This window comes from Schistocerca serialis, chromosome 10, assembly GCF_023864345.2.
Source record: "Schistocerca serialis cubense isolate TAMUIC-IGC-003099 chromosome 10, iqSchSeri2.2, whole genome shotgun sequence".
Taxonomy (NCBI): Eukaryota; Metazoa; Arthropoda; class Insecta; order Orthoptera; family Acrididae; genus Schistocerca; species Schistocerca serialis.
In genome coordinates, this window is record NC_064647.1 from 182,665,783 (window position 1) to 182,680,808 (window position 15,026).

The 15,026-nt window shown below is 43.3% G+C and overlaps 1 protein-coding gene across 1 annotated transcript in view; it reads left to right on the forward strand.

Moving 5' to 3' along the window:
* The window catches only part of LOC126425047 (UDP-glucosyltransferase 2-like), a 125,007-nt gene extending 113,389 nt beyond the window's left edge, over positions 1 to 11,618 (forward strand). Inside the window, exon 5 of the mRNA XM_050087956.1 lies at positions 11,138 to 11,618. Coding sequence (XP_049943913.1) covers positions 11,138 to 11,417 — 280 coding nt within the window. The 3' untranslated portion in view covers positions 11,418 to 11,618. The remainder of the gene's footprint in view (positions 1 to 11,137) is intronic.
* Positions 11,619 to 15,026: the final 3,408 nt, after the last annotated feature.

The window sequence follows — 15,026 nt, forward strand, 5'->3', positions numbered from 1 at the left end:
TGATTACGAGAATATACATATACTGGGCTAAGCTCAGCAAAAACCCACAGTAATGCTCTGAGTTACTCCACCCTCGAAAATAAGTCGAAGTAAACAAACAAATAAAATTACAAAATTGGCTGTGGCAGCGCCTCCATTGTTGCCAGTTAATTGAAAGCGGTGACAGTCAACCAAATCCCTACCGCCCACCAGAGGGCTTGGAAACTTTCCTGTTGTGTGATAGACGGTAGCGACTATAAAAACATTTTCATTATGTTTTCATAACATTTTGACACAAATTATTTGGTGAGTGATTATTATTATATGCTTTAAATCGCTGTATATCTGCTTTATGAACTTCATTAAGTAACGTTACTTTGCTACTTCATAAATGATCATTACTGAGGTTTTGGGGACCCAGTAGGCGTTTAGAAAATTTTGCTGCGAACAGAGAAAAACTGTAAATGTCGTGTGATTGGGGCCTCCCGTCGGGTAGACCGCTCGCCGGGTGCAAGTCTTTCGATTTGACGCCACTTCGGCGACTTGCGCGTCGATAGGGATGAAATGATGATGATTATGTCAACACAATACCCAGTCTGTGAGTGGAGAAAATCTCCGACCCAGACGGGAATCGAGCCCAGGGCCTTAGGATTGAGATTCTGTCGCGCTAACCACTCAGTTACTGGGGGCGGACAACAGACACTAAATACCAAGGAATTACAATTATGAGCAACTTAAATTGGGAAGACCACATAGATAATATTGTGGGGAAGGCGAAACAAAGACTGCGCTTTGTTGGCAGAACACTTAGAAGATGCGACAAACCTACTAAAGAGACAGCTTACATTACACGTGTCCGTCCTCTGCTGGAATATTGCTGTGCGGTGTGGGATCCTTACCAGGTGGGACTGATGGAGGACATCGAAAAAGTGCAAAGAAGGGCAGCTCGTTTCGTGTTATCGCGCAATATGGGTGAGAGTGTCAATGATATGATACGCGGGTTGGGGTGGCAGTCACTCAAACAAAGGCGGTTTTCTTTGTGGCGAGATCTATTTATGAAATTTCAATCACCAACTTTCTCTTCCGAATGCGAAAATATTTTGTTGACACCCACCTACGTAGGAAGATATGATCATCATAATAAAATAGAAGAAATCAGAGCTCGAACGGAAAGATTTAGGTGTTCCTTCTTCCCACGCGCCATTCGAGAGTGGAGTGGTAGAGAAGTAATATGAAAATGGTTCGATGAACCCTCTGCCAGGCACTTAAGTGTGAACTGCAGAGTAACAATATAGATACAGATAGATGTAGATGTAGAGACACAAAAGTGGGCGACAGGTAAAAATATTGACTATCACCGATGAAAAGTGGCCTTAATCATTTGTAACATTATTGCGAATGGATTTCTTCCACCTTTGCTTTCAGTGAGGAATAATTATTCCCACACCGCTTATTTATGTAGCAGCTCATTTTTATGTTTAACGAATTGTGGAAATGTATGAGAGTGAACAGACATTAGTGGGCCGTATGACCAACAAAAACAATAAAATGAAGAAAGCAATAAAGCAACGGTGCATGTGCCACATAACGTAGCCAGAAGGAACCACTTCAATTATCAGTATGTGCATACCGCTGTCGTAAAATTGTGTGGAATGATGAAAGGTGTGGGAGAAAGACCGGAATCATGCCCAAGTTTTCTGGTTTCCAAATGAGTGAGTTCACAGAAATGGCGTGACATATGGTGGCGAAGATGTTGATAGGAGTCACACTCGACGAAACGTCGTGCCATTTCGATGAACACACTCGGCTGGAAACCCGAGAGATTTTTATTAGTGCAGCACGCCGAGAAAGCGACGAGCTGATAAATTACACTCCCTTCATCAACGTCGTGCTTACTCCACAGTTAATTTTGCTGATTAGTAGTTTCAACCCCTTGTCAGTATCATTCAGGAAGGTTAGTAAACGATGTGTCCGAGTTAATTTGGATACTTAGAGGAAAGTTGATGCATTTCAGTGTCCTTGTGTAACTTGACTGTGGAAGGCGAATTTATAAGCTTAGAAACGATTAATGCTGAACAGATCAAGTTACAAAGTGTGTAACATTGCAGGATCGACCACCAGGTATGAATGGTTGTACTGGGTGTGAAGATGTAGGGATTTTGTAGTGCAGTAGGATCGAAATAGACAACTGTATGCAGAGAAGTTGGATGATTAGAAAGGATGACTGCTAACATTAGCTATAGGGATGGAGGAATGTATTGAGGTGTGGCTGAAGGTGAGTGGGAAATACTGACACAGAAGAGGCGATGGTATAGTACAGTCCGTTCCCTCCTTCTCACACTTCCACCTCTACTGATCACGATGGCTACTCTCGACTCCGCCAAAGACCGTATTGCAACCGTACTGCACTGTCAAAGATTATGCTCTAATCTAGCACTCAGTTTCAGAATTAACATCATACTAAGTACCTGCCATTGCCATTGCAACTAATGTTATAATTTTACAGTATATTATTTGCAAGTTACACATAATATTGTTGGCACAAATGTTTACATAGTTTTTATATTCAGGGTGGTCAGAAACGGTCTCGAGACCATGTAAGGGTGCCAAATTTTTAAGCACTGCAAAATAAATATAGCTGTAAAACGAGATTATGGCTGATGTCCAGTCATTTTCAACTGTGTATTATTAAAATTAAGGAACTGAAATGAAAGATTAAAAGAAGTTGGAATGAAATTGTGTAAGAATATCAAGTACAACCAGTTAACTGCCCGGTATTTGTAGACGATTCTGCACTTCTGTCTGAAAATTTAACAGGTGCAGAAATACAAGCCAATCTCTTGGAACAGACAGAAAGTACATAATATTTATGACCTCAGCAGACAAACCCCAAGTTTTCTCTAACTCAAAAAATGTACGAAAATTTTTCCTGCTGGACATTTGTCAATTATTGCTGTTCAAAAAGTATAAGTGTGTTAAACGACGAAGATTAATTAGAAAAACGTGCTATAAATAAAAGGACTCAGAAAATAGAAAGGAAATATGGAATTAAAAAATATTTACGTTATAAACCACATATCAAGGAACACAAATAGAATGCATTATAACACGGCATTAAACCAAAATGCCTCTACGAAAATCAATACCTAGAAATGAATTACAGGTCACAGAAAGAAGAAGTATTGAAGAGAATATCTTGAAGAAAAGGTACCAAGAAACTAAGGAGCAATGATGATTGATACCAAAAATAGAAAAAAATAAGAGAAACACTAACGGAAAGAAGACTAATATTTTATGGGTATTTACACAAAACGAATGATAATCAGCTGACAAAATAAATATTGAAGTATTCCTAGAATATGAAATCAACACAACTGATCCAAGAAGTTATGTGTAGGAACGTTGCTGTTGTCTTGCTGCATCCTACATCCATCTGAACCTGCTTACTGCATTCGTCCGTTGGTCTCCTTTTAAAATTTTTATCTTATTTACTACCCTCCATTACCAAGCTGGTACTACCGGAATGTCCTATCAACCGATACCTCCATGTAGTCAGGTTGTGCTATAAACTTCTTTTTTCCCAGTTCAATTTAGTACCTCCACATTAGTTACTCGAACTACACATCTAATCTTCACTATACTTCTGTAGCACCCCATTTGAATAGCTTCTATACTCTTCTTGTCTAACCAATTTATATTCCACGTTACACTACTGTTTAAGGTTAGACTCCAAATACCTTCAGAACTTTATGTTCGATATTAACAAATTCCTCTTCATCACACATGTTTTTTTTTCCTAAAAACAATACACATTTTATATCCTCCCTTCTTCGACCTTTGTCTGTTATTTTGCTACCAAAATTGCGAAACTTCTCTGCAAGTTTTACTATCCTGTTTCCTAATCTAATCCCTCCACACCCACCTCCATAACTGAGAGGTCAGCATAGATGCCTACCACACAGAGGACCCATGTTCCACTCCCGAAACTGACAAGGAATTTTTCCTGTGGGGGTGGCGGGGGGGGGGGGGCTTTTGTGGGGTGCACTCAACCTCTCGATACCAACTGAGGGGTTGCTTGATCGAATAGTAGCGGCACCTCGGCCCGGACCCTGCAAAACGGCCGGGAGAGAAGTGCGCTGACCGCGTACACCTCTGTACCACATCTTCATGACCCCACAACCCAGAAGATGACAGGGCTGTTGCTAGACATACCTTAATCCTTCACAGTCTGGACGTCGAGCTCGACAATTCCTTCTGCGTAACCTTATGTAATTCTGCATTCCATTACTTTTGCTTTACATGTCTTTTCAACACACTGACCGTTCCATTCAATTACTTTTGGAAGTCCTTTGCTGTCTCTGACAGGATTACCATGTCACTGGCAAACTTCAAAGGTTTAATTAATTCCCCCTTTAATACATTCTATTTCCAAATTTTTCCATGGATTCTTTTATTGCTTGCTCAATATACAGATTGAGTAACATCGGCGATAGGTTACAACACCGCCTCGTTCTATTCTCAACGATTGCTACAATTTCATGTCCTTGGACGCTTACAGCTGCAGTCTGGTTTCGATACAATTTATGAATAACTTTAAATACTTCCCTGTATTTTGTCCCTGCTACCTTAAATGTATTCCAGTTAACACGTTCAACAGCTCTCAAGATCTCTAAATACTACACACATCAAAAAAAGTTTTGCATCACCCCGGTTCCCAGAACTCCTGAAGACAGACGTCGACTGTGGATACTGTATCACAGACACCGTCTCTTTAACTGTGCAGAGATGTCACTAAACCCGCCCAATGATGTAACCAACCATGCATGAGCAGCGTCTATTAGACGCAGGGGTTCCGACAGCCGATCAGTTCCAGTCATTCAGTCATTCCACCAGGAAGGAGGCACACGGCTCGTATTGTGTGTAATTCAACCATGCCTAGATGGTCAATACCGAAGTTCGACATTGTCCGCATTGTTCCTTTGTGCCAGGAAAGGCTCTCAACAACAGAAGTGTCCAGCCATCTCGGAGAGAACCAAAGCGATGTTGTTCGGACATGCAGGAGATAGAGAGAGACAGGGTCGATGACATGCCTCGCCCAGGCCACCCAAGGGCCACTACTGCAGTGGATGACCACTACCTACCGATTATAGCTCGGAGGAATCCTGACAGCAACGCCAACATGTTGAATAATGCTTTTCGTGCAGCCACAGGACGTCGTGTTACGACCCAAAACGTGCGCAATGGGCTGCATAATGCGCAACTTCACTCCCGACATCCATGGCGAGGTCCATCTTTGCAACCACGACACCATGCGGCGCGGTACAGATGGGCCCAGCAACATGCCGAATGGACCGCTTAGGATTGGCGTCACGTTCTCTTCACCGATGAGTGTCGCATATGCCTTCAACCAGGCAATCGTCAGAGACGTGTTTAGAGGCAACCTGGTCAGGGTGAACGCCTTAGGCACACTATCCAGCGAATGCAGCGAGGTTCCCTGATGTTTTGCGGTGGCTTTATGTGGGGCCGATATTCGCCACTGGTGGTCATGGAAGGCGCCGTAACGGCTGTACGATGCGTGAATGAAATCCTCTGACCGATAGTCCAACCATATCGGCAGCATATTGGCGAAGCATTCGTCTTCGTGGACGAGAATTCGCGCCCCCATCGTGCACATCTTGTGAATGACTTCCTTCAGGATAACGACACCGCTCAACTAGAGTGGCCAGCATGTTCTCCAGACATGAACCCTATCGAACATGCCTGGGATAGATGGAAAAGGACTGTTTATATATGACGCGATTCACCAACTACTCTGAGGGATCTACGCCGAATCGCCGTTGAGGAGTGGGACAATCTGGACCAACATTGCCTTGATGAAGTTGTGAATAGTATGCCACGACGAATACAGGCATGCATCAATGGAAAAGGACGTGCTCCTGGGTATTAGAAGTACCAGTGTGTACAGCAACCTGGACCACCACCTGTGAAGGTCTCGCTGTATGGTGGTACAACATGCAATGTATGGTTTCATGAGCAATAAAAAGGGCGAAAATGGTGTTTATATTGACCTCTATTCCAATTTTCTGTGCAGGTTCCGGAACTCTCGGAACCGAGGTGATGCAAAACTTTTTTTGATGTATGTATAAACATAGGCTTTGCTATCTTTAACCTATCTTCTTAGATAGATCGTAGAGTCAGTACATCTTTGTGTGTTCCTACATTTCTCGACAATCATAGCAGATGTGCTCCTGCTTAGCTGGGTGGTTACGTGCTTGCCTCCCATGCAATGGGCCCAGGTTTGATTCCGCGCCGGGGTGGAGATTTTTCTCCGCCCGCGAACTGTGTGTTGTGTTGTCCTCATCATCATTTCATCCTCATTACCGGCAAGCAAGTTTCCCATTGTGGCATCGACTAAAATAAGACTTGCACTCGCCAGCTGAACTTCCCCGGATGGGGCCTCCTGGACAACAATGCCATATCCTTATTTCATTTTATTTCATAGCTCATCCTCCAGAAGGGAGTCGTTCTATCGGGTTTCCCATTCTATAATCTGTATCAGTATTTTGCTGTCTTGGCTTATTACGTTATGTACGACTGTAACATCCCACCTCTCACTTATCTGGTTTTGGCGTGTGTTCACCGCAGCTAATTGACTAACATATCAACAGAGAGTGCAAAACTGACGCAATATCGGATAACACAAAGAAAGTAATAAGGCCCTGTGACTCCTGATTGAACTGCGGTGGCAGTGTTGACATTAATTGATTCAGAATTGATCCCTTTTAATTAAAAAGGGGTGCACATTGATGTTATATCCAGTTATTGAACACCAGATGCAAATGTTGAACATGAAATGAATTAAGACTTGGGATTTCAGCTACTTGATTGAAAACAGATGCAGTCGATTAGCACAAATTTATTTTGACTCACGACCTTCAATCATCACATTACATGACTCTCCTAACAGGCAGTGGGAATAAATTGCGTGTACGTGAAGTGCGATAAATCAAAATTAATTCCTATTGGCTGACCCCGGCAAAGTGCGAGAAAAATTCTGCAGTACACGGTCCATGAAAACCTTGTGGAACCTTTGGTGACGTGATCCAACAAATTAATCAGTAGCCTAACTCAAGCCGGAGCGGGCGCAATATTACCGAATTCAGAATGGTGGTACGGCATCATTGTGCGGACGTCGGCCGGCCTCGTGATGCTGCAAGGCTGCGGTCGTCTATTCACTCCTAACCATTTTGCTCAGTACATAGATGAACGAAGCTCAATCGTTCCTTTTGCTAAGTCCTAAACTGCAGAAATGCTCACTCTCTCTCAGGCAAGCTGAGTAAAGAGCGCCACGTCCGCACTCTAGGCAAGCTGGGAACAAAAACCTTTATGGAGACTTCTGTCAGTCCACTCTTCGCCTTGGTTTCCCCTCCAGCAAAATCACTTACGCCAATTGCAGCGCAAGTCGCGTTAATTATGCATCGCTTCCCAGCTGCAACCAATGCCTGGTCTGGGAAGTGAACAAATTCCCACAAAATTTCCCTTTCTCTCAACTTCTGCTATTTAGCTCCTCCCAGGCCACCCATCAAGGTTAGCATCTGCATAAAACACCAATTTTTCCGAAATTCTGACTCCCAGGAGAGTGCTTCAAATTCCTTGGTCCTACATTCCCATCGGAGGCCGGCGTATTTCATTCTGTCACTCTTCACCTGATTTACTTGAGATTCTGCAGACCGTGAATTCAGCGTGAAGTTGCTATAGTCACGAACACGCGTATTTCGGCCTCTATTGACTGCTCCACCGTAGCTTTGCGCGGCTTTCTCGCATGTTCCACTGAAAATGGGACGACGGACATTTACCAACAGGTGTACAAGTTCTCTGTCTGCTCCCCGGTACACTAGCATGGGGTCAACCACCCCCTCACTTTCACTCATCTTAAGGCAGCTGGAGGCCGTGCCCCGTTACTGCTTTCTCAGAGTTCGAGCTGCCCTAAGCTGCCTATTGTCGCTTCCCTTCGCCGCTCCCCAGCCGCGTGCCGCCACCCGGACGCGGTCAACTCTGAGTACTTCCCTGGGATAAACTAGCCTTCAGTAAATCGACGCGTTTCCACAAAGTTTTCATGTCACGTGAATTACTTTAAAAGCATCACCCGACATTAATTATTCCAATACGACCATACTATACCTTCTACAAGATGCATTGTGCCTTGTCAGTCATTTTTGTTCAGCCCTACTGTTCGCTCAATGTGAGTTCGGCGATCTTTAATGACTTCATGTAAGTTCTTGCCATCTTACTCGACTTTGTGCACAGTGGTAAAGAGAGATGGGCTACAGAGTGGAGCAGCAACTGTCGTTGGAGGAAAGCTGAAATCAAAACTGATTAGCGAACAGATTATCACAGTAAATAAAAGATTTTTTGAATGTATATTCTCCAGAAGAAGAAGGACTCAATACACATTGTGCAGCAAGAAACAGAGTCCAGTTCATACAACAGAAACAATGATGATGTTGGAGCCATGTCTGCGTGACTTCCCATACTGAAGAGGCTCTGAGAATGAGTTGCCTGAGATGCTACTGCTGGGTGTCCTGTATTGCAACGGCAGAGGGGGCTTGAAGTACAGAACTGAGACGCACACCATTGGGTCAGCCAGATCCCATGTGACTGCAATTGGCGCCAAACGGAAACATTGACACCCTTTGGGTGGTACTGATACGTGATAGCACACATTAAGCTGAGCCGGCCATTGTGGCTGAGCGGTTCTAGGTGCTTCAGTCTGGAACCGCACGACCACTACGATCGCAGGTTCGAATCCTGCCTCGGGCAAGGATGTGTGTGATGTCCTTAGGTTAGTTAGCCTTAAGTAGTTCTAAGTTCTGGGGGACTGATGACCCCAAATGTTAAGTCCCATAATGCTCAGAGACTTTTGAACCATTAAGCTGATATTTCGATGACATTCACAACAGAAAAGCAGATGGCGTTTCAGAAAGATATAGCTTTAGGAGCAAAATGTCAAAATTGTAAGAAATCCGTAGCAGTAGCAGCAAGAGAACAAGTAGGAAATACTCTGAACTATGTAAAAGGAAACAAAAATGAAGTAAAGTTGAAAGAATAAGGAAGGAATAAAATGAGAGTAATGACAAGAAACTGCAACTGGCACATGGTTCCCAGTTGTCCAGAATGAAGGAAAAAAGGGGAACGAAATAATATTTGAGTAGTAACAAATGAAAAGAAACTGCAACTGGCACATGTACCGACTTGACAGAAAATCCTAGGAAGTTCTGGTCTTACGTTAAATCAGTAAGTGGCTCGAAACAGCATATCCAGACACTCTGGGATGTTCATGGCATTGAAACAGAGGATGACACGTGTAAAGCTAAAATACTAAACACCTTTTTCCAAAGCTGTTTCACAGAGGAAGACCGCACTGCAGTTCCTTCTCTAAATCCTCGCACAAACGAAAAAATGGCTGTCATCGAAATAAGTGTCCAAGGAATAGAAAAGACTCTGGAATCACTCAGCAGAGGAAAGTCCACTGGACCTGACGGGATACCAATTCGATTCTACACAGAGTACGCGAAAGAACTTGCCCCCCTTCTAACAGCTGTGTACCACAAGTCTCTAGAGGAACGGAAGGTTCCAAATGATTGGAAAAGAGCACAGGTAGTCCCAGTCTTCAAGAAGGGTCGTCGAGCAGATGCGCAAAACTATTACCTATATCTCTGACATCGATCTGTTGTAGAATTTTAGAACATGTTTTTTGCTCGAGTATCATGTCGTTTTTGGAAACCCAGAATCTACTCCGTAGGAATCAACATGGATTTCGGAAACAGCTATCGTGTGAGACACAACTCGCTTGATTTGTTCATAAGACCCAGAAAATATTAGATACAGGCTCCCAGGTAGATGCTATTTTCCTTGACTTCCGGAAGACGTTCGATACAGTTCCGCACTGTCGCCTGATAAACAAAGTAAGAGCCTACGGAATATAAGTCCAGCTGTGTGGCTGGATTGAAGAGTTTCTAGCAAACAGAACACAGCATGTTGTTATCAATGGAGAGACGTCTACAGACGTTATAGTAACCTCTGGCGTGCCACAAGGGAGTGTTATGGGACCATTGCTTTTCACAATATATATAAATGACCTAGTAGATAGTGTCGGAAGTTCCATGCGGCTTTTCGCGGATGATGCTGTAGTATACAGAGAAGGTGCAGCATTAGAAAATTGTAGCGAAATGCAGGAAGATCTGCAGTGGATAGGCACTTGGTGCAGGGAGTGGCAACTGACCCTTAACATAGACAAATGTAATGTATTGCGAATACATAGAAAGAAGGATCATTTATTGTATGATTATATGATAGTGGAACAAACACTGGTAGCAGTTACTTCTGTAAAATATCTGGGAATATGCGTGCGGAATGATTTGAAGTGGAATTATCATAAAATTAATTGTTGGTAAGGCGGGTACCAGGTTGAGATTCATTGGGAGAGTCCTTAGAAAATGTAGTCCATCAACAAAGCAGGTGGCTTACAAAACACTCGTTCGACCTATACTTGAGTATTGCTCATCAGTGTGGGATCCGTACCAGATCGTATTGACGGAGGAGATAGAGAAGATCCAAAGAAGAGCGGCGCGTTTCGTCACAGGGTTATTTGATAAGCGTGATATCGTTACGGAGATGTTTAGCAAACTCAAGTGGCAGACTCTGGAAGAGAGGCGCTCTGCATCGCGGTGTAGCTTGCTGTCCAGGTTTCGAGAGGGTGCGTTTCTGGATGAGGTATCGAATATATTGCTTCCCCCTACTTATACCTCCCGAGGAGATCACGAATGTAAAATTAGAGAGATTCGAGTGCGCACGGAGGCTTTCAGACAGTCGTCCTTCCCACGAACCATACGCGACTGGAACAGAAAAGGGAGGTAATGACAGTTGCTCGTAAAGTTCCCTCCGCTACACACCGTTGGGTGGCTTGCAGAGTATAAATGTAGGTCTAGATAGTTCCAAGTTGTCCAGAAAGAAGGGTGGAGGGCGAAGGAAGTAACATTTGAGTAGCAATCACTGAACTGTAGTGTGACAATTTGAATATGTTGTTCACACTGTTTCCATGTTTCTAAATAACTACTGCCAATAGCACGATTAGACCAGAACCTGTTTGTGCCGCCAGCTACGAGCAGCGCATGAAGCGGCTGTCGGCCATCTACCGGGACCGGCCGCAGACAGCCCTGGAGACGGCCGTGTGGTGGACGGAGTACGCCCTGAGGCACCAGGGGGCGCCCCACCTGCGCTGCGCCTCGCTGGACCTCCACTGGTTCCAGCGCTGGCTGCTCGACGTCATCGCACTCGTCCTGCTGGCCGCCGCTGCCGCGTCCTCAGCTGTGTACCTCCTCACCAGGAAGGTCCTCTCGGCGCTGTTCCAGGAGGGCGGCAAGCTCAAGAGGTCGTGACACAGCAGTCCAGCTCTGGCAGCTGGCGACCCTGACAGTACAAACAAAGCCTCCCAGTGTTCCATAGTCTACATTCTCATTCCAATCTTGTGAAAATGTTTGTCATTGTATACCACTATTATCTTCACCGAGCTTCAAAGCAAATCACTCCCTACTTGTTATTGTTATACAAATAAAAGACGAAGGTTATTCGTAAACAGAGTTCTGCAGTTTTATTACACACTGGTGCTTCGGTAGTGGTATTCCTAAACCTCTTCACTTTAAATGACGAATCTACAAGTCCATTCACATTAATGTGAATAACGCCATGTTCGACTATGACATGCAATAACCCCATGCAAGCGGAAGATGGCACTACTATAGTTCAATTCCTTTATCTTGGCGGTTCGCGCATGCCCGCCCAGACGCGGGAGATTGCTGCGTTGCCAGTTGTACGTGCCAAGAGAAGCAGCGTCATAGTATAGTTCGCAAACTTACGTTTAGGGGGGAGCGCTCAGTTTATGAAGTAAAGTCACCACGGCCGCATTAACCCTTTCGCTGCTACAGAGACGTGCTCCCCGCATTCCGCGATGTGCGAGATTTTGTCAACATTGCACTGCTCGCCTGTGCAGATACATGGTGTTTCGACTGCTTAGACATACTTTATCATTCGATTTCATAAAAACTATTTGACCCAAAAACGTGATTTTTACACATCTTCTTAACTGGTACCTACCCCCCATAAATGACTTAATTTTGTTTCGATGTTCAACGCAGTAATTGTGCAGCCTTAGATGTAGTAAACCATTGCACGAAATTCTGAAGAGTTTGCAGAGGTAAAAGTCCATAGCGTATACTTTCTATATGGTCGATTTTAGTTGCCACTAGAAATTTCAAAAAATTACATTCAAACGAATAAAATTCATGAAGTAAGACACTTCGATATTGTTTTTAAATAAAAAAAATATTAAACACCGACCAAGGTTTGAACTCAGAACCTTTCGCTTAGCAGCAATACACTTTTTTTTCTAATTCACCAAAAACAGTAACAAAAATGGCTATAATGAAATGACATAAATAAGGTGACAGATCATTGGTGTCAAAAATTACAGCATTCAAAGAACGCAGTCTTTAGCAGTAGCTCACATTTAGCACCTCCACTGTCACCTTCAACTGGTGGCAGTCCAGCACGGCACTTTTCTTCTTCTGCAGCCTGAGGTTCCTCGTCATCATTTCCCAGACCCAAATTAATCATCCAGTAAATCCTTGATGTGTGTTCCTTCCAGGGTAAATTACCTGGACAGACGAGCAGTCTCGAACAGCGACATCGCAAAATATTTCAACACCTTGTTATTTTTGTCAGTTCCAGCCTTCTAAACGCATCTATAGGGAGTTCAAGATCTTCCTTTATATCAGACACCAGATGTTTGTCGCCATATTCTTGTATCTGCTGTACTGCTGATTTATTTTTCATGTGTGACTTGCAGGTGAGGTCAGGGTCGGGAACGTGACCCAACCCATTCCCTCTCTACTAGGAATCCAGTTCCTAACCTATACCCATTCGGTTGAAGACAATCTGGAGCATGTTACCATATTTCTTATTGTGATTCTGATATTTAAGTATTTTCTCGAATTCATTTTCCATATACATCTTGTATTCAATATGTTCATCGCTCCCAATATTGTTAAAAACATAACTTGTATATTTGCCCATTAACCAAATCACTGCACTATTTTTTGCCTGAGGGTAGTAACTTTCCTCTGGTCTGAAGAAAATATTAGTCGGTACTTTGTTTGCTGAAGTTCTTGTTTTTGAGCAATTTTCTCCCTGGTCCACCTCCAGTTGATAATCCGATCTCCACAAGTGTAACGATGGGGCACACTATCAACGAGGTTGCATTTGCTGCAGAGGTTAGTGTCACTTAAACCGATGGCAAAAAGACGCTCATTAGTGCTGATGATGTTACTGACTACCTTGTACCACGCTGTTCTCACGTCAGACGAAAGAACATCACTACTGATGTTGTTCCAGACCACATTCCATGCTATTCCAGCATATGTGGTTTCTATGTTATTTTTCCTTTCATGTTTCCGTCTTTCAGCTAAAATCGCCTTTGCTGTAACGTTTTTGGAGTTTAAAAGCTTTTTGCTGAGATAACTTAGTTCAAGATAATACTCCCTAATGTGTTTCAGCTTAAAACTTATTTTTTGTATATTTATCGGCGACTCTACACTTTCTGGCCTGACAATATCGTATAGTTTTGCTGTAATGCACCCTGGATAATTACACATTATGCTCCATGTTCGTTTGACATACAATGCCATCGCTTTAGACATGATGTCGGTTAGACCCATTCCTCCATTGCTTGGATGCAAAACTGCTGTCTTCACCGGCACTCGAAACAATTCCCCTTTCCACAAGAACTTTGCTAAGGTGGACATGATCGTCTTCGCCACCATTGATGGAATGGGGAGAACCTGTGCTATGTAGTAGGCCTTGGATAAAATATACGTGTTGTTAAACTGTATTCTCTGGAACTAGTCTATGCTACGTTGACAGTTTTCAATCAAAGCTCCCTTGATTTTTCCTGTCACCTCCCGCCAATTTATTGCTATCATTTTTAAAAAGGACGTTGTCAATGCCATTCCAAGAGCTTTGTGTTCATTAACATTTTGACCATTACACTAACGCAGCTCATCATTCAATGTTACTCCCGGAGGACTTCAAAATATCACGCAAAATATCGACAAACACTGTTTGTATGACTATGAATTACTCACGTTTCGTCAAAGTACAATAGGAAATAAACAATTACCGCTCTTCTTTATTGCGAAAAAGCGGTCAGTCGGAATGATACAAACACCTTTCTTTGCTATCGCCTGAATTAGGAGGCTTATTGCTTGTTTGGTTTAATTAATTAATAGAATATTAAGCAACTGGTATAAAGAATGCTTTTTTCAAACTTCCTATAAAACAAAGTCTATTATCAAGACATTGCTTTTGTTCAGTTACTTTATTTATGACTGAACGTTTCTAAAACTGAAGACACTCGTCCGTGCTCTGCACTGCAGTCGAGATCTGGCAACGGCGTTCTCTGTTCATTGGCTGACTATGTTTTGTGACGACAGATGCGCAGAACGAACCTAAACTCGGCCGTCGTCATAAATGACGCACATTTTAGTGGTAGAGGGTATATATAGCACATCTGAGAGACACGGGAAACAGTGGAGTCATTTTAATGCAGAAACAGAGTGATTCATCACATATCCATAAGGGCATGAACACTGGCTTTTCAGACCAAGGGTGAAAGCATTTCCCAGACCGATAAGTTTGTAAACTGTTGGCATGCCACTTAGGTTAAAGTACACCACGTGTGAGGGTACTGGTGTGTAGTACCTGTAAGTGGTTGTTCTTTGGAGGGCGACAATGCCCAGTGGCGCAGAGAAATGCAAGCAGAGGCAGTTGTTGAGAGGCTGTGGAAGGTGTAGGCTGCGCGAGCCAAAGGCGGTTGCGTTGTGAATGATTTATCTCTATGTTTAATAGTAGTGGCGCACAGTTTGAATAATAGTGTGTTCATGTTTGTGCAGTGTGATAAAGGAAATAAATTAAATTTTACCAGCTCTTAATGC